Source organism: Mugil cephalus, chromosome 9, assembly GCF_022458985.1.
Source record: "Mugil cephalus isolate CIBA_MC_2020 chromosome 9, CIBA_Mcephalus_1.1, whole genome shotgun sequence".
Lineage (NCBI taxonomy): Eukaryota > Metazoa > Chordata > Actinopteri > Mugiliformes > Mugilidae > Mugil > Mugil cephalus.
In genome coordinates, this window is record NC_061778.1 from 19,566,067 (window position 1) to 19,593,600 (window position 27,534).

The window sequence follows — 27,534 nt, forward strand, 5'->3', positions numbered from 1 at the left end:
TTCAGTCGGTAGCATGCTAAACTATTAGCTTCCATAGCCTCACCAAGATTTACCTAGAAGGGGTGTTCACACAACTTACAGATGTACACCAAGTCTTTTGTGTTCCCACATCATAACCACAAGCACATGAGCTAAATTTTATTGCAGCATACTGTACATTTTAATAATATATTAGTAAATTACCTGGCCATCCACCTCCGCCATTTCTGAGGCTCCATTTCAAGGCAACAGTTCAAGGCAACGCCTCCTCTACCTTCTCATCTCCCAAAAATGGCTGCTTGTGTGCTAATATTAGCTGTTCCTAGCTCTTTGGGTTGACTAGCATTTAGACTGTGTGACACTTTATGCCTTTTGTAAGTGTACAAAAACATTTGACTTTTTCAGCTTTGGACCAATTCTTGTTTATAAGAAGACAGTTTGTTGTATGGACTCAGATACCAAAATGTGACAGTGTTTTTTTTTTCATTAAACAAGAGTCTTCAGAAAGTCTTCAGAAGACTATTACAGCTTTTTAAATAACTTTCAGTTTGAGTTTTTTTCTTTGTAAGGGATAGATAGGGGCAGGTAGGTAGGTAGGTAGGTAAGTAGGTAGGTAAGTAGGTAGGAAGGTATGTAGGAAGGTAAGAAGGTGAAGCTGGAGTGATTTTAAAAGGACTGCGCCCTCTTGGTCATGACTCTTGCCCTGAGCCTTGCAGTCGCTCCATGAAACCTCTTCACAACATGAAACTGAATCCGTCTTTTCAATTCCTCCAACCTGTGGCCATAAACTGTGGTTTTTTTGGAACGAGGGGAGTCAGGGGCCCATTCCATGAGGTTAATATGAAACCATAACCGCAACCACTCCCTCTCTTCCATCTTCGTGTCTTCTCAGCATTGACTACAATGCTCCTCTCCTACTGTCTGGGCTGTCAGTCATTTTTCTTACCATCATTTGTCCAACAAACACACACACACACAATACGTTTACCCTGTACTCCTATTGATCCAAGGCATCCTAGGTGTGTTTTTGAAATCTATACAGCAGGTTTTGTGTCCACACTGGGTCAAGTGGACATTTTTCCAAGGCCAGACAAACGGGGCGAGAGTACACAAAAGCTTGAAGCTGCATCCAATACGTTCACCTTGTATTTACCCTTCACCACACACACACACTGGTGTACAAGCCAAAGCCGGAGGCAGTGTAACAACATCAAAGATTGGGTGAGTTGTGGTGGGAGGAAATTGCTGCTCCACCTCGCTGTGGCGGGATGACATCAGAGACACGGGTGGCAGAGGGGTGCCAAGGCCTGAAGGGAAAGGCGTCGGTGAGGCAGGGCAGGACAAGAGGTGGATGCATCGGGGCCGGCCGGAAAAGGTTAGCTCCTATCATTAACAACCTTGACGTCATGGCATAACATGGGAAATGGCCTGGGAGAAGGTTTGGATGTAACTGAGGAAAGTTTAGGAATAAATTTGCATAGACTTATGCGGTTTGCCGGAACTTTGGGATTGAGATGTGTGCTTAAGGTTTAGGGGTATGACTCAGCAGCTGAAGGAAATGTGACTTTTAATCAATCCCCCTCTGTGGGAGTTCAAACGTTTCGATACTTCATTTCGATTCAGTTTCGCTCTTGTTAAACAAAACAATTCGGCGCCTCTTTGACAATGTACGATATACTTCCAGCAATCCAAGAGGGACTTGACGATGAGCACCTCGAATTCGGACAATTCAAAACTGTCACAACTTCAGAAAAATGTAACCGTCCCAAACCGTAGCATAGCTAAATGACAACTCTTGCCCCGGTGGATGACATTTATAAGCTGTCTTCAGCATCAATTACACACCCTTTAATTCACTGGCAGGCAGACGACCGCCAGGACAAATGTAACATCCATATACTGCAAATGTAATTTACTGACTCACTCTTGTTATTGCGCGTTTCCAGTCAATACTCTCCTGATTCTAGGGAATCTGAAAGCAAAAAAAAGAAGAAGAAAAAAAAGAAGCGGCAAGCAGGCCGAAGCACTTTTGAAAATGAGCTGTATAATAGATATCTTGTCAGCGTCGTATTATGTTCTTAATGATGATGACACACGACTTGTCTAGTGGCAGGGAATAGGCACTCAAGGTTTTACATTTATATAAATTGATTGGCTATGTGCTGTGGACCTGCAGCACTGTTGACAAAGTGGATAACTGATAGTAGCAGATGGACCACGGGCGGGTTTGGAAGGTTTGTGGAGCTAATATGCCATCTAGTGGTCAAGTATTGTTCTTAGTCCTACACCAGTAGTTCTCAAATGCTCTACAATATTGCATTTTCTACTTACAAATAAATACTTTATGTAGAAACACATGTCAAATTAAATTCAATCAAAAGTATGTAAAAGAGCTAAATAGACGCAATCACACCCACTGTGGCAGTGAAATGCTAATCAAACGTGTATGTATCACTCAAAATAATCTGCCAATTTACCGACAGTGATTTAATCATACTTTTTTTTTTTTTACTCTTGAGACTATATGCAGTGTGCTGTCCATAATTCTGCACTTGACTATTTTATATTCTAGTATTTTATGAAAGAAAAAAGAAAAAGTCCCAGTAAACCAGTCACAACTGATAAAATCCCACTGGAAGAGACTATTAAAACATCAGGACATTTATTTTACTGCGCATGTGCTTTACAGTATAAATGTCAGTTCAGAATGAACCTTTATTAGATCCAGTAGCAAAAACAAAATGAAAACATAATCAGCAAATATACATACAGATGTACTGTAATGTAAGGGGAAAACACTCATTTTCAAAGTACCTTTGTGAATTTTGTTAGAGCAACAAAAAGTACATTATCAATGTGTCAAAAATATACCCATAAAAAGGCAGCCTACTGTAAGTATTAACAAAATGTCAATGTCAGTGACTAATGACTCAGTCATATTGGGTACTGTGGCCCAAACTAGCCAAATGTGTATTTTCACTGAAAAGATTTATTACACGCAAAAACTTTCCTAAGGAATGGATAATCCAGCATAGTATTTCCAGGTTCAACATTCCCTTTTTGTTGCGGACATTTGGGAATAGTACCGTCGTACAATTCCATGGTGTTATGGAATGTAGGAATAAAGTGGCTAAGTGCCTTACAACTTCCCTTCATTCACTAGTTAAAAAGAAAAGATACAATACTTAAAAGTATTAGAATAAGGGTTAGAAAGTGAAAACCTCTTGTCCAGAGATGACATACAAGTCTGCTTGTTTACCACTCTCTCTGTACACAGGAATGCAATGACTACATTTAAAACATGAGGAATTATAAGACACTATGAGCAGCATAAAAGTGCATCCTCTCCCGAAAAAAAAGAAAAAAAGAAGTTAAACCATCTGCCAACTCTGCGTCCTTACTCAGTCACCCTCCTCTCCATCTGTCCATCTGTCAACCAGGGCGCCTGTAGCAGGCCTCCTTGTAGGAAGTTGCATTGACGACACTGAACATGTCTCTCCTGACGAAAGACAGGAAGTTTTTCAGAGGGCAGAGCGGCTGGCCGGCGTGGCGGTCGTGGGAGCGACAGAAGGTGGTGTGAAATGTCACGTCCTCGCCGTTGTACAGCACCCTGATGAACAGTTCACCATCTTTTGTCTTTGACTTCTCACCTTTTCCAGATCTCTTTTTTCCCTGCCCTTGTGTGACGACAGGACTCTTCCACAGCTCAAAGACTATTCTCGCCGCAAAACGCGGGAACCTGGCCTCCTCCAGGCCAAGGGCGCTGAGCAACGGAGCCACGGTGACATCGTGAGCTGAGGACAGAGTGAAGACCTCCTCGCCTCCTACGCGAGACTGTCGGCCGGCCTCGTTGCCCTTAGCGACCCGCTCCATCTTGGTGGCGGTGCGGTTGAGGTAGGGGTACATGGCCAGGATTGCGTACTTACGATACAGCCCCGCTCTCCTCCGATCCGCCTCATCGTCCAGCTGCTGCCGACGAATTACGGCAAACTGTGCCATCGTCAGGCATCCACCAGTGCCGCTATCTCCCACGGGAGCACACGGGAAAGAAAGGTCGTGGCACAGGTGGCACAGCAAGGAATCTATGGGGTTCGCAGCTCGGAGCTGGCGGGTGGGAAGACCCAGGATTCGCGCCATGTCGGCGTAAGTTCTCTCCAGTTCAGTGTCGGCCACTCTGAGCCGATACTGCCTCCTCTGCTCCTCCTCCAGGTATTTGTTCCTGGCGGGGCAGTCGCACGCCGAACCGCAGAACAACGTGCTCCACTGGTGGCGCACGGTCAGCTTCGTCCAGTCAAAGTTGGGCAGGAAGCCGTAGAGGAAGGCCAGTCCGCTCTGGAGGGTGCGACTCTTCCCTGTGGTCTCCACCCACACCTGGCGGGGCGACCAACCAGGGGGGAGGAAATTGTGGTGTTTGTAGGCGTGGAGGAGGAGCTGCCCGTTGCGCAGGTGCTGCACCACACCTGGTAAAGGACGGAAACAACAAGTTCTGACTTCCAGTTATATTCTGTTATAGGAAGGTCAAGAAGGAAAAGGGATTATATATTAAATACTACACTAGGAACATAGTTAAAGGGGCTTTAAAAGGGTTTAAATGAACTAATAATAACTTTTCTGTCTATGTATGTTTAACTTTCGTTGAGGTTCCAAGAAAACGGTCTCGTCTCGATACCTGTTTGCGTGAGTTCTCCCATCTCACAGGCGCTGTGGCTGGGCAGACGGGGAACAGAGCCCAGTGGTGACTCCCAGTGGCCACGAGCCCCTTGGCCCATGTGACTAATGAAGGAGTTGAGCAGTGGGTGAGAGGGTTTCCTGAGGATGGTGAGGGAGGCAGACACACGTGCATAGGCATAAATAGTTTTCAGATATATTCACAGGTAATTCACGAGTGCACATTTCTGCTGTTCTGACTGGTTTCCCCACTTTACTGACATGATGAAATCTACTGACAAACACAATAACTGTGTCCTTACTCCAGATAACACACCACACTGAGACAAACATTTGATTTCTCTAGTTGAAGCCACAGTTTACAGTGGGAGTCATGGGACTCTTGAGGCCTGTGTGTCTAACCACTTCGGTACAAAAACAGTATGTCTGACTCATTTTACAGCTGAAAGAATTCATTGTAACACACAGAAATACAGGAAGTTTGAAAAAAGAAAGCTTCAAAAAGAAAGTCATCACATAGCATTCACATCTGAGTCAGTCAGTCAGAAAACTTTAATCATCCCACAGGGGGAAATTTTGTTTACAGTCCCAGTTGTACAGCTGAGTGCTTCCACAAAGCTTTTGTTAAAAATATCTGCTGTGTCACAGTTATAAAATGAATGATGGTTGAATTTCATTTAGTTGTTTCAGTTTTAAGGTCCTAAACTACTGCATCCGGGCTCAGAGTTAGTTGGCAAACTTAGTATTTAATCGATTGGTCAATCAGAAAAGTACCTAACAACCTCGAAACAGATGTAGCGCGATAACAAACGGAATTTGCTGTGCTCAGATTGTTTTTGTTGTTCCCAAATGAAGAGGACCTTCATCAGGTTAACAATCAGCTGACTCTTAACCTGATGAAGCACATTTTTACATGTGGTGTTCTGGCACCTTGGCATTTTGTGGTTGTGGGCTCGGTGTTTTGCTCTTTGTTTGTATGACACGGAATTGAAAAGAATTGACATAATCGACTAACTGTTTGAATTACCTATCATGCATAAATGATCTAAGTGCTTCTACAAACTGAACTGAAGAAGCATGACTGTATTATACATCATAATTCATTATAATATAGGTGATAAATGAAAATAATAAATAGCTGTAACAGTCTTAAATATACCAGATGCCAATGTTATGAGAAAATGATAAGAAATTCACATGTCCAGTATGTAGCTGCATTTTCTGGCCACTCCCTACACCCACCACCAGGTGTCTCTCTAACACAACACTGCCGAGCAGCGGCGCTGTTCAATATGTGTGGGAGGCAAAATGGGAGATGGAGATATAAAAAGATGAAAGAATTTGTTGCCTCGAGACACGCGCACGCAAGCGCCGACATACACTCACACAGTAGCACGCAGGAATCAGGGCAGTGAGAAGAGCAGTCGGCGATCTAGTAGATTAGAGATGATTGAAGATTACACTTTAATATAACAAATCTGTGGGAGCTGCAGCTCAGCGCGCCCAGATTAAAGGGCAGCGCGCACACGGTTTCCATAGTGATCACGGACTGGTTTAAGAAAAAGCCATACAATACGACTCGCTGTCATTACCCATCATGCTCGTGATTGGTGTAACTTGCGTAGCATAGTAAAGCCTAATCTGGCATCTACAGCCATCAGCTTTATTATAAAAGGACAATGACACGGCGACGAAGAACCGCTTAATTCGTCAAAATAAACGCTTCAAAGCTCTAACTTTAAATGCATTTCTTTCCTTTTTTTTGCTGTCAAGCTGTATCAGCAGCTGCTGCCATTATCTAACCAGTCTCCAGCCTCTGCATTATCACACTTACTAATGCTCACTTACAAATAATATATTCATTACAAAGCACATGAGAGGGCCGAAATGAGGGAAATATTATTCCAACCAGTGCTCCATTCTGCCCCGTCATCAGCAGATCAGTTTGCTGTGGGGAGTCTGGGACAATTTAGATTTAATTGGCTCCACTCGGAGACTGGATGTCAGTGAATTGAGACAGCAGCGTGGACAAAGAGCCAGTCAGGCTGTCTATTAGGCCGATTGTTGCTAACCAAAGATTACAGAGTCCAATTACATTAAGCAGGGATTATTATCACTGGATAGTACGGGGAAAGATTAGCGAGGGCAGAGGGAGGGATGGAGGGATGGAGAGATGAAGGAAAATAGGAAGCATCAAAGAGGGGGGCTGAACGAACAAAAAGATGAAATCAAATGGTCGAAACTCTGAGGAGGGTACGAGACAAAAATGAACACGAAGGAGAACAAGAAAGCGTTGACAAAGGCTGCTTTAGAGGAGGGAGAGGAAGAAGAGGAGGTGGAAAGAGAGAGGAGATGTTCCCTGCTCGCAAGAGCTCAGTTAACCGCAGACGTAGACAGTGGGTCGGCAAGCTGGTGCCAGGGCACGCTCACTCACTCACTCACTCACTCACGCACAGAGACACACAACACACAATACACACACACACAACACACACACACACACACACACACACACACACACACACCACTGAGCTCTCAGTAGGAAGCCAGCCCAGGGCATATGCTACTTTGGATCCCTGTAATTACACACTGGTCTAAATAAAAACAGAACTACCTACATTATTACCAGGATGAAGAGAAACATGATGCTGGCCCGCAAATAAGTCCAACAGATGAGCAGATGGGTTTTAAGACTCTTTCTCAAAAAGTGTTTTTGTTCAAACGCGCCACAGTCAACAGATATATCTTTGAACCGGAGCCATTAGGCTCAGGTTTACATGAGCGTAAACATCTCAATGCTCCACATAATCTAAACCGTCTACCGCAGATTTGCCGGAATTCATTTTTCCCCATCGACCAAAAACATGCAGCATTGTCTCGTTTCCTTTTAAAATAAACTTCACTCTGGTTGGATTTGGCAAATACGTACAACCTGTACATTCTGAGCTCATCAGGTAGAGCATTGCAGCTGTATGACTTAAATATAGTTGTTGGCGGTCTCAATGAGATAACTCACTATTGTGAAGTTATGAAATTTTATAGACAGATCCTGGAGAGAGAGAGTCACTGCTCCTGAATGATGTTGACACTGGCTCTTAAGTCACCAAGTTGGCAGTTCTTTACAAGCCAGTATCTACAAAATCTAAGAGTTTACGACTATGCCAGCTGCTTTGAGGTTGTTTGTATTCCCAGAGATGAGGAAGCAGCATAAATGTGGTCATTCGAACTATACACAAGGTAAATATGAACATTCTGTATTTATTTTATGACAAACTAATCAAAAGAAAAAGGTAAAACTTAACAAGTTGATGGTTTTAGACAGAAACTAACGTGGTGGACTGATTTACAGACTTTACAGCAATGGGATCCGTCAAGACCATATTAAATGAAACTGCCAAATGACGTGAATACAAAAATATTAATTATAAATGATTTAAAAATGCCCTGAATGTTGACGAACGGCCTCCCCTCTTTCCGTTTCAAGATTATAATTCAGGAGGTTGGACTGATTCATTCACTCATTCCTCACACACTAATACCTAAGCCGTTTTCTACCACGAGCTGGAGAAATGCTTTTTGCAGCATTATCCTCTGTCACAAATAATATATTATACCCGAGTGCTACAACTGCTGTCCAGAGAACAACGGTATTACATCACGGATGCTCCAGGGAGCATCAGTGCTTTTACGGTTTTAGTTTGAACACACAAAATAAAACCAAATGAAGAATCCAAGTCTCAATCGTTAGCGACCTGTGTCCAGGATCCGGCCTGTTTTAAGCTTGAGGTCAAGGGTCGAGGGTAGTGAAAACATCCAATAATCAGATGTACATTGCGCATCAGCTGAAACGTACTAATCTGAAATGCAATTGAGTGCACACAACGGCAGCTCCAAAGATTAGAGTGAGCCCTGTGCTCTGTCCAGATGTGCAAAGCTGAGGCTGCAGCAGTGAAAGGTTTGTGTAAAATCTAGTCGTCGGCTAAATCTGAACTCAGGTGCACCGCCTTAAAATGAGAACTGGTCGGAGGATATTTATTGACCATGTGGTATCATTATATTATCCGACCAAGCAATGTTTTCTGGATCTAAAAACATACGCGGCAACACACGTGTGCATCTATTAGCGGAGTTTGCATAAACCGAAGTTAATGTGCACACATTATGGATGTCAAAGTGCTTCTTCTGAAGCTCGAGCACAGAGGCATGACTGGCTTTTAATTACATCCTATCAGGAACTCTCATCCAGCCTCCTCGCACGAGCACCAGAGCCGGCGTGAGCGCAGACGCTGTGAAGCCTGGGAGGAAACAGATATGGATGAGAGAATGGAGCATAATGAATGAAGGGAGATAACAATATTAATTTAAGCGTGCGGGTTTTCTCCACCCTCATTTCTGTAGGGAGTTTATGCAGCGGCTGCCTCACCAGAGCTGCTCGGCGAGGATGCTGCTCAAATCAAGTGAGATAAAACCGTCAACAACTCTGCCTCGACAGACCACACTCTGGTACATGTGTTTGTGATTACGCGTGTGTATCCATCTGCACCAAAGCCGCGCGGAACAGATGCAGCAAACCAAACCCATCCATTAATGCAACAAGGCTGGGAAACCACCGCTCTATCTTCTGCAGTGTTTATTTGATGATTACACCGGTCCTGATTGGCCAAATGTTTCACAAGTCGTAAATAACGCACACACAAAAAAAAAGAATCGAGGTTTTCTCTGACATGTCCAGCTCATTTTCTAACTGCTGATATCCGAACAGCAGTTCCTGTAGGAGGATATCAAAGGCAGTTTCAGTAATTGGTGTCTCACACTCTCTCTCAGCATTAGACGGAGAAGATGGAGCTCATGGCTGGGAGACAGTCCCAGTGGCATTTTGTACCCTTTACTCTGACCTGATTGAATAAAACTCTGGCTCTCGACATAAAGTCTTTATGTCCTAACTCTAGAAACAAGTGAAACTATTCTTTGTTAAGCTTTTAATTTGCATTAAAGAGTAAAACAATACTGACAATCAGCAGAAACATAAAGTTTTTTAAACCAAGTTAAAATATATATATATATATTTTACTGGCTAGTCTGGCTTTGGCTCATTAGTGTGTGAAATTAACAAACGAGGAGTTTTGACAAGATAGACAAAATAAAGACACGCAGACAAGGATTATCTTATCATACAGTGCTAGTCCAGATAACCCTCTATGTGTCTGGGAAAGCTGTTGTGCTTCTACACTATATTTTATAGGAGGCCTGTGTGTACCTGCTGCTGGACAGAGTGCAGTCGATGGTGGGTCGCTTGGTCTTGGGAATGGAGTAAAGTGGATAGCGGTCACCATGGCGAATCATCACCTGGACAGACAGCAGCTTGTAGTCAGCAGGACTGTGACCTGTTAATGGAGACTCCTGTCAGCACCAGCTTTTCCCCAGTGTTAAAAAAAAATGTTAACGTAACACCACTGTAAGCTGGTCTGTCCAATTAAGAGTGTTGTTACATTATGCAAAATCTAGCAACGTTACATTGAAATAAAACAGAACACACTGTGAAAAAGGATGCAACTACAACAAGAAAATTAAAATTTACAGTTCCAAGACTTGGAACTGTAAACCAATAATGTTTACTTCACCTGCCAGTGGTTTTAATGTTGTGGCTGACCGGTGTATCTGTTGAATGCTTTATTAAGCACATGCTAGCTAAACAGTTAGCCCTGTGTGCCTAAAAGTCAATAGTATGTCAGTGTTGTGTCCACACATTTGTTTATGCTTCCTCTAAGTGGCCCAATAAATAATGAGCTGCAGGTTTTAAAATAGAGAAAAGCTTTTCAAAGGCTTTGCATGAACTTTGAAAATCAAATGTTTAATGAACACACCTTGCAGCAATGCCACCTGAATCAGCAGCATCAGATACATTAAACAATGAGTGTGTGTCTGACTATTAAAAGCTCAATCCAGAAGACCAGAGGAAGATGAAAATGAGCATGTCCTGCACATAATAACTTGTGTTTTAGTGACAAAACTCCCATCCAGAGTCCAACAGTGTAAAGTGCAATTAGTGGTCACTTGGACAACTTGTCTCAAATGATAAGTATATTTGTATGATAACCTCAGGATGAGAGGAGGACTCCATACTGCTGTGGTGTCAAGAGCACTCCAGCATTATAAATCATACAATCCAGTGCAAATGGATTCCCCAAAATGAACAAGTACGTATGATTTATCTAGTGGTCTAAGGATTAGCCAAGCAATTAGGAAGGCGGAACCAAACTCTAAACAATACATCATTTCCACTGGTTTACTGCATTTTTTAATTAGATTTCACGTGTCAGCTTGTGAGACTCACCCTCCCAGGCCTGTTCAGTGCGGTTTGGGGTATTGCAGTAGCCGTAAGCCTCAGATATGGGATCGGGCTCCTGGGTGTGGGGCACCGGGAAGACTCGCTTTCTGCTCTTCCCCTGAGGAACCCCGACACCTCCCTCTGAAGCCTGGAAAGGCTGCTGCACATCTATGGGAGTGGCGGGCATCAGGTTCACTGTAGAAGAAGATGCATCGGTAAGATGAGGTATGAAGACAGTGAAAAGGAAGACAAAAAGAGGAAGTGAAAGACAACAGACTTAAACATTCAGTCAAAGTGAAACACGGTCGTTTGCAGTCTCACTGACTGTAAGTTGATAACAGGGGAGTGTTGTCCTAACCGGTGTCATGTGCCGAGCTAGGTTACACACAAGACCGCAGTTCTTAAAGTTGAGGGCAGGGCCAGTAACACAGTATCAAAGCAGGCTGTGGTTTGTGTACATTGGCACGGGGAATCATTCAGAAGAAAGGCCCAAGGTCTAATTTCAACTGCTTCATACAGTGTGTAACCGCGCTTTCACAATACATCATAGTTATCGAATTTATCTTTTGTGCAAATGCTACAAATCTGCAAAGTAATGAAAGTGGTCAAGTACCTGTGGTGGATTGACGCACAAATATTCTTTATTGCTGACATTCAGGTTGCTTTGCAATTAAGTTCATCCACAAAATAAGAGCATGACTGTTACTACCATCTCTGAGAATGAAACACTGTTTCCTAACCCACATTAAAGGGCCAGGCTACTCCTCCCAAAATACACCGTATCAGACCAGTACCTCAGGTTCCTTCCTTCCTTCCTTTCTCCCTCAAAGCAAACAAACATAGTTTTTTAATAGTTTTTAGTTATGTTATCTTGCTACATTGCTAGCAGCATGAAAACAGAACGTCCCATCCAATAACTGTGGAGATATTGTGACTGGGATCTAATTAGTGAACGGGCTCTAATCCCCTGAGTCACACCACCATCTTGGCCGCCCTCTACAACCTGCTGACTGCACAGACATAAAAACATATTTGCGTGGTAATGAATAAACAGGAAAGGGAAACAAATCAACAAGTGGAGTAGCACAAAAAATAGACTCGAGAAAAGGATTTCCATCTCCGTTCATCTCCAAGTCAACAGCTCTGTGGCCCTAAAACCCCTCGCTGTTACCACAGTGTTGCCTAGACACCGCTGACCTGTGAACCCTGGAGGAAAACAGTCCAATAAGAGCCGAGGTGTTGTGGGAACTGGAAGGACCATTTGCGAGGATCCAACTCCGGAGAAAAAGAAGCTGAATTCATGTGCCCCTTTTGGCAAGGCACGCATCCAAATCTCACTCGTGTCACACCCGCGCATTCGCACGCACACGCAAGAGAAATCCAAGCAGACAAGCGAACTGTGCAAATACGGCATCCTGCTGCAGAGGACGAAACAGAGGCCCACTGCCTGTTTGATCACAGAACACAAAGCTAATGTGTCCTCATTTCTATAACAACCCTCTTAGAGCACAGACTAGTGAGACTACAGTCCCACCACTAGCCTCAACTGAATCTCTCAGTTTAAAATCACTTTAAAACTGCAGGGCTTTGAATGTTTGGACTGGCCAAACTAGCAACCTGAAGATAAGGGCCTGGGCACTGGAGAACTATTTTTAATAGACTACACAAATATCTATAAAAAATAAAACATTATTCTGGAGCTAAAACTAATAATCAGTCACCTAATCAACTTTGTCCATTAACTGAATTGAAAATAGCAAATAAAAAAATAATCAATAGAAATATCGTTCATGAAAGTAACACCATGATTTCTTCTATGCAGAAAATGAAAATTGTTCTACCAAAAGTACTATTATGCAACAAAAGAAAATACCAAAGAACTCTGCGGGGTTTGAGAATCTCGCGACTGGCAGCTGGGATGGTTGAACAATTAATGTGCAGCAGCTGTCTGACTGAAAGCAGGTTATATTAACAACATGCACATTTTACATCTTTGTTTTCAACTCTGAGAACTTCTTATCGCACCTCATCCTAACAACACAAGCTGTCAAATTAAATAATGATATGAATGTGGGCTTGTGTTGCGCTATGCTGAAAGACTAGCAGCGCATAACATGGTGATCTATTCACACGACATCCAAGAACTGTTAAAGTTCTGGGACCCACACGGAGACTGTACGATAAGATATCTGCATAAACTCACCAGATATGAGGAAGAAGAGAAGGTGTACGGCGACTGGGGAGACCATTTTGGTGACTGCTCTGCAGCTTGAGGTTCCAGCTGCACACACTGAAGCTCATTCATTACCATAACCTGTCCCCTCCTATGCTCTGTGACCCATACGCTGGCAACCCCACCTCCTCGCACGCCTGCCTGGACTAACCAAAGTTTTGGAGGCCAGCTCAGTCACAGTTGCCTACACAATGGTGCTTTTGTAAGTCCCAGACCAACACTACAGAGTGCATACACAGCAGAGAGCACACTGTAAGTTGCGCGCACACACACACACACACATCCACACATGCACAGAACTTTAATAAGTGATTCCAGATTTCCTTCAGCTCACATTTGATCTCAAACGGGGGGCTGTCTGAGAGTGTTGTGAAAAAAAGGTGACGACTCCATTTAACACCAAACGCCCCAGATCTCAACCTGACTCACGAGCACAGAGCTAAACTGGTAAATGTTCCATCACCGTGTTGGTATGAGACCATCATTATGCACACAGGCAGTTTTACCTGAAGGCAAAAACACACAAAAACTTACTTGTGTCAGCTACTTCACGGCGATGATTGGGGGGAAATGGGGACTCGGAGAATGTGGTTTGGCCTGAAATGAAGGAGGTTTGTCCCACTTACAGTACCTGACTCCAGATTGTTCTGTACTGTCAGCGCTGTGGTAACCCAACACCAGCAGTAAAGATGAAGGGAATATTGATACGGACAATGTGCAGACATGGCTACCTGCAGCTGCTCATGACATACTGACTTTATGTCTGGTCTACACAAATTAAGTAATCTAGAATAACAGAAACCAATAATGATCAATAAAACTATTTACAACTGGAGGAGACACAGCACAAAACAATTTTTTACTTAATTCATTAAGATGGTCATAAATCAAATTTGCATTTTTAATACTTTTTCAACAATCTTTTGCCAGCAATGACTTCATGAAGTCTTTAAAATGTGGAAAACATCAAGAATCACCTCATTTGTGATGCATTCCCAGGCTTTTACTGCAGCTGTGCTTCTTCAAAAACTCATGAGTTGCTTTTATAGCGTATTTTGAATAACTGTCCATCTGTACTGTGAAGTGCTGTCCAATCAATTTTGCATTATTGGGCTGAATCTGAGCCTCCATTGTTTTTTCTTCCTTTCACTCTAGTACAGGTCATTTCTATTCTTCTGTGCTTTATAAACATCAGCAAGCAGAACCCAAGGCGATTGTATGGAGGTGTGTGGTGCTCTGTAATTTAAAGATCGAACTTTGTCTTTAATAGTTATCAACACACACTACTTTGCATAGTGATTTTTTATTATTTTGTGCTCTTTAGGATGACAAGTCAGCGCAGAAATGCAGATGCAAGGGTGGCAAGAGGCAAGATGAATTGAACAGCTCCTCCTCTGGGAAGTCAAACTATCTACGCTTGCCTAAATGCCATTTGTCATGCATTTGCAAGAAGCTGGCTGAGTTACACTGAAACAAGATCCCGTACACAAATATATCAAGCTCTTGGAGGTTACTAAACACTCCAAGATGTGAGCAGTCACAAATAACACAGAGTTATATTCAGGAGACAATGTTCTTGTGTAGACAAACAGGGATTGTTTTCTACGGTCAGATGTGTTCCTACAGTCTGGGGTGAAATTTTGCAAGAAATATATATTGTACAACACAGATAACATTAGATTGGTGAGCAAAAGTGCCTGTGTAGTCTAGTAAGGGATAATCAAAATCATTTGATGGTCTGGATTAAGGTCATAGTCAAGGAGTAAAGTATGTCTTTAAATGGTGAAACAAAAGAAGAGAGCCAAGAAGAGAGCCTTGAGGTGCACCATAATTAACGTGAAAAAAACGAATATTGCCTTACTCTGAATAATTCCAATTTCTGACTACAGCCCTTGTCCCAGTTTACATACAGCTTAGGAATTCGAATAACTAACGCCAACATGTCCCCCTCCTCCACACTAGGAGACGCTAAGTGTCTTTTTCAGCAGGTTAATGCAGCCCCCCTTTCCGGTTGACCTTTACATCATATATAAACAACTAGAGTTGTTCATGCGGCAGACAGTCATTGCAAACAACAACAAGAGGGTCATGGTGACTTCGAACGGCAGACAAGAATGCCGTGTGCTGTAAGAGGGCTTCAACAATAGCATGTCTTCAATGCTGTGCTCTGTGCAGTCGCTACTGTCCCGGACCTCTCGTTCTTTGTTAGATGCGGGTTAGGAGCACAGACTGGTGGGAGAGGGTCGTAATGAAAGAGTTCTCAGATGCAGAACAGAGAGAAAATTTGCGAATGACACGCAGATCATTCGAAAAACTGTGTGGACTGATGGAAAATGTTTCGAGCCCCCAGGACGTGACTGTGTTCCATGACAGAATGAGGCCAGCGATTCACTACTGGTCACAGTGATCGGTGGTGTCAAAACAGAATCCAGTAACAGATCAGTTCTTTATAAGCAGAGGAACATTGGATTATGAGGATGGATGAAGGTGTGGTTACATTAGTGTAACGTTTAAAAAGCCGTGTTTCAGGGTGTGTGCTGAGTACCAGCTTTGTCGCGGTGTTTAATCTTTCCTGTAAGAAAAAGGAATGTGAGGAATGCAGAGAATTGTTAAGTGCTTGGAGCTCTGCCTGTTAAACACTTAAGGACACTTGTTTAAGTGATGCACAGCTTCCCTTGCTAAAACGATGAAAGTCGTTTTTAGTTTCTTTTCATCTGTTTGACTAGCACTTTGTTTAAAGCGTATATGTACAAATGGGACTTGAGTATAAACCATCTTATTTGCTCTAGTTCTTCCATCAGTGTCTGAACCTCACAGACAACCTGCCTTTCTATTTTCTCTTTTACATCCTCCCATGACATTCCCCTCTCACTGAATCAACCGTCTCCCCTTCAGCACTTAACTCCCATCAAGCTCTACTTCACCTTTTGCTTGACTACTGCTGCTTACGTCTCAAAATAGATCCCTTTCTCTGCGTTTCAGTCACTTTAACCACTCCTTCCTGCAGCTGTTCTCTCTGTAGGGCCTCTGAGCTGTGACGTCTCTTTCCTCGGGGACTCCCTCATGTGTCAATCAGCATAGCGATGATGTCCTTTGCCTGCAGCGCTCCGAGCTATGTATTGGTTTTAATTTGAGGTAGCCTGGAGCCGGAGAGAGGCATTTACTCCGCCATCGATCATCATCAGTCATTCAGTCTCTCGTGATAATGGTCAATGAGCAATAAACACATGGGACGGGCTTTTTCAGAAAAGCAAGCTGGACGTTGGACAGAAGACGAACACAGAAGGCAGACAACGAGGCCGAAAAAGAGAGCCAGAGCAGCAAACTCAAACAAAACAGGAGCCGAGTATCTATTAAACATGAGGAGGAGAAAATCCCTCATGCTTCCCTCCATGCTTTTTCTGGATAATGGCTCAATTTCTTCTCTATGTGTGATGAATAAATAATAGAAGTTTTTCTCCAACAGTGGTACAGATCAAAAGAATGGAGTGAGGACAACTTTGAATGTGAACCACAAAAGCAACGTTCCTTAATTAAAAAAACAGCCGATCCTATACATTTCCATTCAAACAAAAAAATATATATATTTTCTTTACAGTTTACAGGCCAGGAGAGGGTAGTGGGTGTGATAGCAAGGAATCAATATTAACTAACAAAGCAGCCTTCTCTAACATGTTCAAACATATGTTATTATCCTGGAGCTGGAGGGAGGGAGAGTTGGGTTTTCCCAAAGTGCAAAAACCAGATAAGCAAGACTAAAGCCTGGTTTATACTCTCACATGGGATCAATGCAGAGCGCTCGCTGCAAATGTCCTGTAGTGTGGGCAGCGCTCTGGAATCGCACAGCTAAAACGATAGTCGACAGCTAGTCAGCTCGGTTTAGCTTCTTGTGCGCTTCTAATACTGTAGATTGTAAATGAGAGGCTCATGTTGGAGTTTGAGCTAATGAATGTTGAACAACAGTTAGTTTTACTCCAGTCACCAGAATGCAGGAAAGAGAAACGGCGTCTGATGCAGGAAACAGAAAGTGGGTGAATTTGGTGCGTTTGTCCAGCTACTGAGGGTAAATGTAAGAGTCTAATTGTCTTCTTTTTCTTATGCTGAACTCTGCATTTAAATGGTATTTAATGCAACACAAAAAGAGAGAATGAGAGGGATTGAAAGATCTCAGTGACACATCTCGCACAGTGTTGTTTTAACAACAACACTGTATCTTATAACAGCAAATGGTACTGGATTCCACTACAATCCTTAGTCTCCAACAGTGTGATTTATGGGAGTCTAATCTTATATGCTTGGCTAGACACAAGCTTATAAACGCTCCGAACACTTCCGCTGCTTTGGGTTTGTTGTTTTTAGGAAGCCAGCAGATTATATAAAACTGTATAATCTTTCGCAATTTACACCCAAATACAAATTGCTATTTGTTCTGCTTGCACTCTCCGATTTATTACTGTGTGTTTTTCCTATCCTGCCCGCATGACTTTCAAATCACATCCAGTACAGTGGTTTCCTCGCATTCACAGAGACTAGCTGGGGATATACCATCTAGAGTCTAGACAAAAACCTACAGGGGATACCGAACAATGAGCTGACAGGGAAAAGACACAATCGAGTACACCTAGGTTTTCCAAGGCAGATGTGAGAGGAACTCCCATAGGGTATTAGAGCATCCAGAGAGGCCGGTCTGTGCTGGGTATTGAAGTCTATAGGGGATTTTACTTTGTTTCGGTATGAATGGGTTCTCTTGAGCAGGAAGGCGACGAGATGATATGCATGTATGAACACTAACACGCATGCAAACAGTAGAGGAGATCCGCGGAACGTAGTTGTTTCTTTTCCACAGTCAAACTGGAACACTGGAGCCATGGCGACAGAGAGAAAAACCGATTTGCAAAGCAGCTGCGTGAGCACACAAACACACATTGCACTCACAAAACTGGAGGCTCAGGCTGATGATGGCCAGCGCTGCCCCGCCCACCACCAGGAGCAGCAGGAAGCGGTTACGAGCCAGCATCTTCTCACGTGATCGGTCCCCGTCCGTCAGCCATCCAGACCGAGTCCCAACCCTGCAGCCTGGACACAAAGAGTTCGGTCACAGTGTTAGAATGTGTGTTCAGCGCAGGGAGTAGAGCATCCGCCCCATGTGTCGAGGCCACGGTCCTCACTGCGGGCGCCCCCCGGTTCAAACGGCCACGGCCTTTCCTGTGTGCCGTTCCCCCCTCTCTGCATCCCCGTTTCCTGTCTTTCTACACCGTCACTTTCAATAAAGGCTAAAAAAGCCCGAAAATATACTTAAAAAAAAAAAGAATCTAGCTTAGTACGTAGGCATTGTTGTATTTGCTAGTCAAAATTAATAAAACATTTTAGGCCAGCTGTGTTTTCCACCCAACCCAAATGTTTATTTACGGTGACAAGATTCTCGAGGAGTCCCAGTCACGGTGAATCCAAAAATACGTGCATCAAAGTTGACTGATTATGTGTGTGAGTTTGAAAAAGCTGGCATCCAGCAGAGCTGTTAATCTCGCAGTACATCATCTGGGTTTGTTCAGGCCTTGCATTAAGATCTAGGGAAAACTGTCAAGTTGCCGGTTTAATGTACAGATGTGTAACACAGGCAGGACGCCATTCCTTTGCGAGTGCGAACGCACAATCTGCCCTGGGTCACACTTAAAAATATGTAAAATATGCAAAATATGCACCATCTCCCCGTGGCAAGTCGTGGCATATACACAACAGACAGCTGTTCTTGGTTCTCAAGAGAAGTAGAGACAATAACTATAATATTCTACCACCCTCCAAATTATGTCAGCGTCGATTTGCGCACAAATCAAACACTGCCTATCTGATCTCAGGCAGCTGACAAAGCTAACAAGCTGCCACCACCCCTGTGGCTAAGAACTTAAGTGGGAAGGAAGAGTACAGCATTTGAGATTCATCACCCTGCAATTTATACAGCTCCCACCGCAGTGAATAAGCCCCTTATAAGTTAAATAAGTCTCATCCGAGCACTTCTCAAGTATTGCAGCACACAATTTTATTGGCACGTGCTCACTTTTTTTCTGTGCACCGCACCTGACCTGCACAAGGATGTTTGATGAAAAATTGAACAAATTCTTAAGACATCAGAGGTAAAAATCAAGCGTAAAAATGAAGAGCCATCACATCAGATCATCGCATGCTTTCCAATTCCTCCATCCCACACAAATAATCGTTCTCTATAAATAACGCGGCCAAAATAAACATGCGCAAACATCAACCTCAAACTGTTAAGCCGGACTCACAAATCTTACATTTCCAATGTCACTCACATGTGTAGCATCACGGCTGTCTGTCCCATTTTCCACGAATAGTCCGTGGAAAAGCAGAGACTTGAAAAAAAAAACAACAACAACACAGAGCCCCGGGCGTAACGAGCTATAACTGCAGTGAACGCAGACTTGCATGTAAACCCTACCATTAAGTGGTCTAAAAATATTCCCAGACTGGTGCGGTTAGGGCCGACGTCTAACCAAGGTGAAGTAAAACGACGCTCAGGGCGAATATGCGAATATCTCCTGAACTCGCTCATGAACCTGTAGCTTCAAGACGCGACGCACCAAAGTCCAGTCAAAATGTGGGCAATTCAGTGATGCCTTAACGATCGGTGGAGGTAAACTAGGAATCAAATGCCATTGCACGTTTAAGGGATGCACTGGTCGGTTCGGCATATGTATATAACAATGACACACAACATTTCACAGACTGAGACTTTCATTTTTTCTGTAGCATAACGTTACATATTTTTCACAAGTGTCTGCGTATTATGTGTCCTTTTAAACCGGGAGTCTCTGCAAAATTTCGTTATGTTCCATTTTTTTAGGATACAAATATGCCAATTTACTTATATGTTTGTGTAGTCACACTTTTTAACCAAACATTTAGGTGACAACTGAATGTTACTACCTAGCATATCCAGTCAGTGGTTACTACCGGTATAAAAAGGTAGCGTTCCTTAACTAGTTAGCTAAGCACGAGCTAGCCTACACCCGTTAATCTCGCACGCACGTTAAACAATCCCACTGAGTGGCTCGTGAATAATGCAGACACAAAGACATTTGCCACTGGCGTAAAATGTTAAAATAACATTAGACTTCTCCCAACTTTATCTCTCGCTACTTGTTGCTTTGCATGTGCAGGAGCCCTGGACACAAGTTACCCGTTTAGGCTCCTGTTCTCTAGCTCTGTGTTGTCGGCAACGGGAGACAAGAAATTAAAATGCCACATCAACAGTGGTAGTCGCTGCAAAAGACGACAAAACAAACACTAAACGCGCACGGCCCGAAAACCGAAATCGTCCACAAATACATATTTCTGATATTCATCTTACCTGTTGGAACTGAGACTCTCAGAACCACAGACAAACAGGGTTAAACACTTGAATCGAGCGCTCCCGTTTCTCCGGTACAACCGTTTGACGGAGTGGCAGAGAGGGGGGGTCAAGTGGCCGGCGATACACAGCGTTACTTCCCGTGGCGCACTTCCCAAAATAAAACTAAGACAACGCGAATATGCAGCCACAGTTTGAATACGACTGCAGTATTTTTGGACAACGCGTTTAAAATGATGTCAACCTGATTTACGTTGTAATACTACAGTGCATATTGTACGCGTTGCATAGCTAAGTATACATTCAATGCTCTGCATTACTCATTAAAATTGATCCCGTAGCATCGCATGGTAGTGTGATATAAGTGGGATTAAAGAACGCACATTTCTAGCAGCTGGGAGAGTATTTGCATATTTTGAGGAAGCTCTCATTAGCTACGGATGCAGACATTTCTGGCCCGGTTTTGGAAACGAAGGCACAAGAGCCGATAGGCTTTTATTGTGAAAGTGGAACTGTTTTCTGGCATTGTGTTAGCTTTCTCTGTCTAACTTGACCGCTGTGAAACGCAGCTCTAATTTGTAGGTCTGAGGACAGTGAACCTATCCAAAACCCCAACCTGACTGCCCCATCTACTGGACCAAAGACCACAATGCACATGATGCCTTCAAGGCAGATGCTTTCAAGATAATGCAGTGTACCATAAAACAAAATGAACCAAACAAAACAAACAAAAGGTTTTATTTTAAGGAAATGGCATGCAGTTTAATTCTGCAAATGCACAGATATTACACAACACTGACAACTGAATTCTATTAAGCTGTAAGAATCTTGCAATCTCCTCAGCAAGGGAACATTTTGACACCCAAATATAATCGGTTTCTCATTATTCGATTGCTGTCGAAATAGAATCACTTGCTGTTACATTTAAAAATCCGAGTCAGGAAATTGGAAATTTAATGACCACATTTTGAAGACATCTCTAACTCCAAAAACACATAAAAAATGCATGCAAGTAGAGAAGAGCAGATAGAAATTAAGCTGCATGGTTTACAAAGTTGGGAATGAGCTCAAAGTAAGACAGACAAAACAAAGAAGGTTCCACACACTGGCCAGCAAGCAGAAAGAAAAAGGTATTGTGGGGAATGTTGCGTCATGGGCGCACTCACAGTTATCATTTTCCCTCCCCCTCAAACTGATGATCCAGCACAAATTTAAGAAAAAAAGAGGGTAGTATTTCTGCTGAGGTTCAAAATCCCAAAAATATAGTTATTTCCCAATCCAAGTGTTTGGTTTCAGTTACAGTTATTGTTCAGCAGCAAAATTGAGATAATCATTAACATGATGTTTATCCAGTGCAGAGAGGGTAAGAAAGCTCTCCAGTCAGCCATTAGTCAAAGAGCTTCTGTAGATGGCAGTGTCTTCCCGTGTACTGTCCAAAACATTGCACTTCTTTTTCCAGGGCATGTGCCGTCATGCTGCTGTACTGTAATTCTACACACTTACGACAGGCACTGATTAAATGTTCAAGGTAATATTGTAATAAACAAGACAACCATGTAATATAAACAGCTTTAGTGTTAAGTATTAGCCTCAGAGCACATGAACTCACATCAACATGATAAAACATACTCAACTCAATTTTACTTGAGGCACACCTTATTTTTATTCATTTATTTCTAATGTTTCTATCAGGTTAAGGGAAGCGGCTGGAGTTTATGACCTACAGTGTAAATGCCCAGCAGGGGGGGATATTTCGGCCTCACTTGTTTCTAGTTTATGCTCAAAACGTGCCAATTATGCGAGTAATACATTTTTCAATTCGCACTCTATGTGAAAAAGACAATATCCCCATATTAATCTTAATATGGAACAAATACGGTTAAAACTGTTAAAACTTGCAGCGGTTAAATGTTTGGTGTTAAAGGCTTTACTATAGAGAGCACCTAAAGCAGAGTGCACATTTAAACACGGGAACAAAGAGGTCATTCAACAGATGTATTTAAAGAACAGCATGGGTAAGAACACTGATGTGTGTTTGGATGGACAGGTGTATATTGGACGAGTTTTTCTGAATCAAATACATTAAGACATTAAGACGGATTAAGCAAGGGTCAGCATTTTAAAAGCGAAACAAAAGTGAAAGCTGCCAACCCGTGTCACTAATGCATCGGCTTTCTTTTAAATATTCACATTAATCCTCGTACAATACAGGAATATAAATTAACATTAAAAGGTCAGCAACGGGAAAAGAAAAACACCATCAGACCAAATAAAAGGATGAAGGGAATTAAAACATCACTTTGAGTCACAGGTTACTGGTTCTTTGGGGAAGGGAAAATGCTTCGCAGACTGTGGGAGGCCTGGTTTTATAACCCTACTGGTTGTGGCCAGGTTGCACGTAGGTGGTGTTCTGAAGCTGGCTGACTGGTGATTTAACAGATAGTAACTAATGAACACCTAAGTCCTCACAAAAAGTGGCTACATTCGCGCCATCATTGCTAAATAGCAACATACACTGTCTCACGCCGCTGTCTTCTTTTTTCCAATTCTATATTCTCTATGTTTTCTATCAAAAAGATGGATATTTTGGATGGATTACTTCAATTTTTATAAAATGGAATTAAAGTCTATTTTTAGAAATGCATCTGGCCGCACCCTGGATTTGCTAACATGCAGCCTCTGTATCACAGAAAAATCATATACGGAAAAATGATATGAGTGGTGGAAGCTTAGCCAGGCTGGTCCTCTGTAGACCACTGCTGACAGGCTGCAGCGCTGCCGTCTGGCTGCCACTAATCAGTGCCATCCCGCCTGCAGCACACCACTGTCTGCTCATGTGGTTAGCAAATTCTGCAACGGGACACTGAGACTCTCCTCACAGTCAGTCTCAGTTGAAGCGAGAGGCTGAGAGGTGACTTGAACCCGAGAGGGAAAAAAAACACGCTCGCGTTGACGTTCCATTAGCAGCAGAACGACGAAGTGTTTCACGATGCATCCTCAGCACGCTCACCTGCTTGACTCACAGGATCAGGAGGATCAGTATATGGTCATTCATTAGAATGTTTTGTGGCTTCAGTTGTCTTCAGTATAATATACGGTGGAGGTTGTAATTTAGTTCCTGATGAGAATTCTGACAGCACCTGATGTAAAGTATATAAAGTATATTAAAAACTGATTTTTTTCTTTCACCCAACAACCATGTAAATGTACTTTATTCATAAAAACAAAACAAGTACATGAGTAAAAGTAAGATAAATACATAAAAATAATAAATAACAGAATAAAAAGATAAAATAATGTAAAAGTGGTATTAAAAGTCGTTCTAAATAAATAGGTTTTAAGTTTAGATGTGAAGAGGCCCTGGTCAGTAATAAGGCACATGTCAGTGGGGAGTTTATTCCAGAGCTTACGTGCAGCAACTAAAAAGGCACGGTCACCCCAGTGATTAAATGTTGACCTGGGCACTTCCAGCAAGAGTTTGTTAGAAGACCTCAAAGCCCTGTCACACTCACCAGCGGTTAGCATCTCAGATAAAGAAGACAGGTCAAGGCCGTTAAGAGCTTTAAAACCAAACATTAAAAGTTTAAATTCAATTCTAAAATGGACTGGAAGCCAGTGGCGAGAATAAAGGACAGTGGTCATGTGTTCTCTTCTCTTAGTGTTGGTTAAAAAACGGGCAGCTGCATTTTACACAAGTTGAAGGCAGCTAAGAGAAGACCGGGAGACACCAGCATACGAAGCACTGCATGCACCATGTTTTTACCCAATCAACAACGATTCTGTCATTGTTGAACCAAACCCACAATCGTGCCCAGTGTGGTTAGGCGGCTAGGTAGGTTGCAGTCACGGCTGTGGTTAGCTGAATAAAATACAAGGAGACGTTAGCATCTGCGGCTGCGAACCTTGTCGGCTCAACGTAACAGCTAACTGCTGCCTAGCTGTATAAAGAAGTGTTGTTCGGGGTAAATGCTACTGTGAACAGACTTTTTTAATTTATTTTATGACACACAGAGAAACGCAACACAAATAAAATTCCTCCCATTACCATATGTCTTTGCTAAGCAAGGCTAACTAGCTTCTGTCTAGCTTCAGCTTTCATTGGCCTCCAGAAACGTCAAACACGCAGTTAGTTGTCAAGTCACCAAAATGTTATAAAAATGTAACGCCTACAGCAGGCATGTCAAACTCAGTTTGGCTCTGGGGCCGGATTCAGACTTTCTGTTCTCAGGTGGGCCGGATCAGTAAAAGAATGTCAACTCCAAATATTTAGCTTGTTTTTCAGTACTATGCTTTATCATTCAGCCTACATTTGTAGCCTACCCTACATATTATAATCACGGATGACAAGGGATCTTTTCTAAGCACAACACATTTATTCAAAAAACAATGGAAAAAAAATATTTTTCATGTTTGGCCGTGAATGTGTTCACAACTGGTTTATTTTAACAGTTGAGTGAATGCAGTTTTACACCTGAACCAACTCACCACACTAAACAAACTCAAGTGGGAGCTATAAAAAAAATATTTTCGCCTTAATTGTCATACTGCTTTGAAATAAATAAAAAAAGAAATACAAAATGAAATAAAATAAATAAAATAAAAAAGTTATAGCAGTGCATGGGCAATAGGATTAGACTACATCAGATCAAACTACTAGGCTGTGCCTACTGAGGCTGAGAATATACTGCACAATATTAATTGTCTTTAATATGACATACTTGTCTTTATGATGAGTGGCGCCGAATATTAAACTCTTTGAACACTGCAACTTGCTGATTACATACCAAGCACACTGGTTTTGCATTCACTTCTGTGAATAAATACTTCCCGGTCCATTTCTCCTGGAAAACTCTGCACTCCGTGTCCACTCTTCTTTTTTTTGACAGTGCCATTTTGGGAAGGCTGTGTTGACCGATAACTTGTTTGGTAGTGGTGAATGGTGAAGCAAGACTGCCGGTTTATTTTTACTTGGACACATCACGTTGCGAATGTTTATTTCCTGTGACTAACTCGTGTCAGTGCCGCATGCTTGACGTGAGCGCTTTTACACATTTACTGCCCTCTAGCGGCCGGAGGGAGCATTTGGTTTGTATTTATTTTAAAAAATCACAACTTTTAATAGAAATTAGCTAGAGACTCGCTTCTTTTTTTGACATACTCAGAAATTTATGCCCAACGGGCCGGGTCCGGCCCGCGGGCCGTATGTTTGACATGCCTGGCCTACAGTGTATATCTTTGTTGGGTGGACACATTGCATGGTATCTGTGTCTTGGACCTGCAGAAGGCTCCCCAAACCAACTACCAACTAGCCTGAGTCTGGGGGATTATCAGCGATTGAATCAGTCATCCCAGAGGAGGCTCACGCGCCTTCAGTGCACCATTGTCTAAAGCGTCCTCCCTCTTCTTCTGCAGTAATATCTGAAGGTACGGCAGTCATATGAGTGGAACTGCTGAACGTGCAACCACTTAGCTCAATGTGCTTCCTTTCCACTCTACTCTGCACCAATGGAAGTCATGAGACAGTCATGACAGGGATGGTGTGTCTGTTTGGGAATGGCATGTCTGGCTTGCGTGTTCGTGGTGCCACGTGAAAGGTTTTAAGATGTTAAGTGTACGAGTGTTTAATATGTCCTGAGTGTGTTCTTTATACATTAACTGCGGTCCGAGGCTGCGCTGATGTAATTTTAAGAGAATCCAAACCTAACCAGATGTGTGTGAACATTGTAGGATACTGGCTGACATCAGTCCTACCAAACTCTCCATCAATATTTGTTTTGTCTCTCACGCCCCTCAAGCCATAAATAACAGCATACATCTGGAAGTAGATGGCAATGTGTGTAATTGGTCAAACATGTCATGGTCCCCCGAGTTTGAAGCCTGCTGACTTTGAGGATGCTTTGACATTTTATCTAGTGACACCAGAACCTTGGTACTGGATTTTGGTTTGTGACCATATTCCTGCGCAAATAAAATTCCCATCAGCTTCAGCTTCAGTTTGTTTTAGTTTACAGATTGGTAGCAAGTTAAACTCAGGCTGCGAACATGATAAAAAAATATATATATATATAACTGCTGAAGATCAGTGTGGTAGCTTGACCATGTTAGCTATATCCATAGTTGTACCAGAACTACTTCTATAACGGGTGATTATGATGAAAAAAAAAAACACTGATAAAAAAATAGTTTTAACAAAGAAACTCACAGGTTCATATTCACGTACAATCTGTGGTCTGTATAAGTTGACACTAATATCTTGTGAATGGCAAATTGCATGGTTAAAGTGTACACCAATTGGACTGCTGCTACAACATGACTACGACTTATCTACATTTGTCTGACAGCTGTATTTACTTTGCATGTAGTGAAATGTACAACAATTGTAAAGTGATCTCACTACCTTGAGAGTAAAGCCAATAACATGGAAATTCCAAATATGTGAGACTTTATATAGATTATAACTGAAGTGAACTTCAAAGTTACTGTCACTAAGTTTTGCTGGTCACCATCTTGTTTTTTTTTTTTTTTTTTTTTTTAGGGTTTATACACGCCTTCATAGAGTAGTGCCTTATTCCTTGAAGTGGTGCTACTTAAGGTGTTAGTACGCCATTATGTAAAGCACCGGAGGACTGATTTAGAGTAACTTCACTGAATGCTGGGTGATTGGATGGAGCGGGCAGCTTATGGTGGACCTACTAACTAAACCTGGCAATGTTGATGCCAGTTGTAAAAGTAAACCAGAATTGCAAAGACACAGGTATAAAAAACTAAACATAGCACTGATGGTTAGCACTGGTGCACTGATGCCTCCCAGCGAGAAGTTCGAGTCTGACTCTGGCCTTTCTGGGTGGTGTTTGCGTCTTCTCCCTGTGTCTGCGTGGGTTTTCCTCCAAAGACATGCTTGTAAGGTTAATTGGGGATTCTAAATTGCCCATGTGAGTGCGAATTGTTGTTTGTCTC

At 42.5% G+C, this 27,534-nt stretch overlaps 1 protein-coding gene across 2 annotated transcripts; it reads right to left on the reverse strand.

Annotated features, from left to right (window-relative positions):
- Positions 1–2,624: 2,624 nt before the first annotated feature.
- pxylp1 (2-phosphoxylose phosphatase 1) lies at positions 2,625–20,697 on the reverse strand. Of its 2 annotated transcripts, XM_047594653.1 has the most exons (6): positions 20,578–20,697; positions 18,144–18,284; positions 10,982–11,170; positions 9,905–10,031; positions 4,649–4,788; positions 2,625–4,439 (listed from the first exon to the last, which is right to left on the reverse strand). In XM_047594653.1, the coding sequence occupies exons 2-6, from the start codon at positions 18,223–18,225 to the stop codon at positions 3,412–3,414; spliced, it is 1,566 nt and encodes a 521-aa protein (XP_047450609.1). In that variant the 5' UTR covers positions 18,226–18,284; positions 20,578–20,697; the 3' UTR covers positions 2,625–3,411. The 2 variants fall into 2 exon arrangements, with proteins under 2 accessions (XP_047450609.1, XP_047450610.1); XM_047594654.1 differs by lacking the exons at positions 18,144–18,284; positions 20,578–20,697 and adding an exon at positions 13,179–14,382.
- Between the last annotated feature and the right edge of the window lie 6,837 nt (positions 20,698–27,534).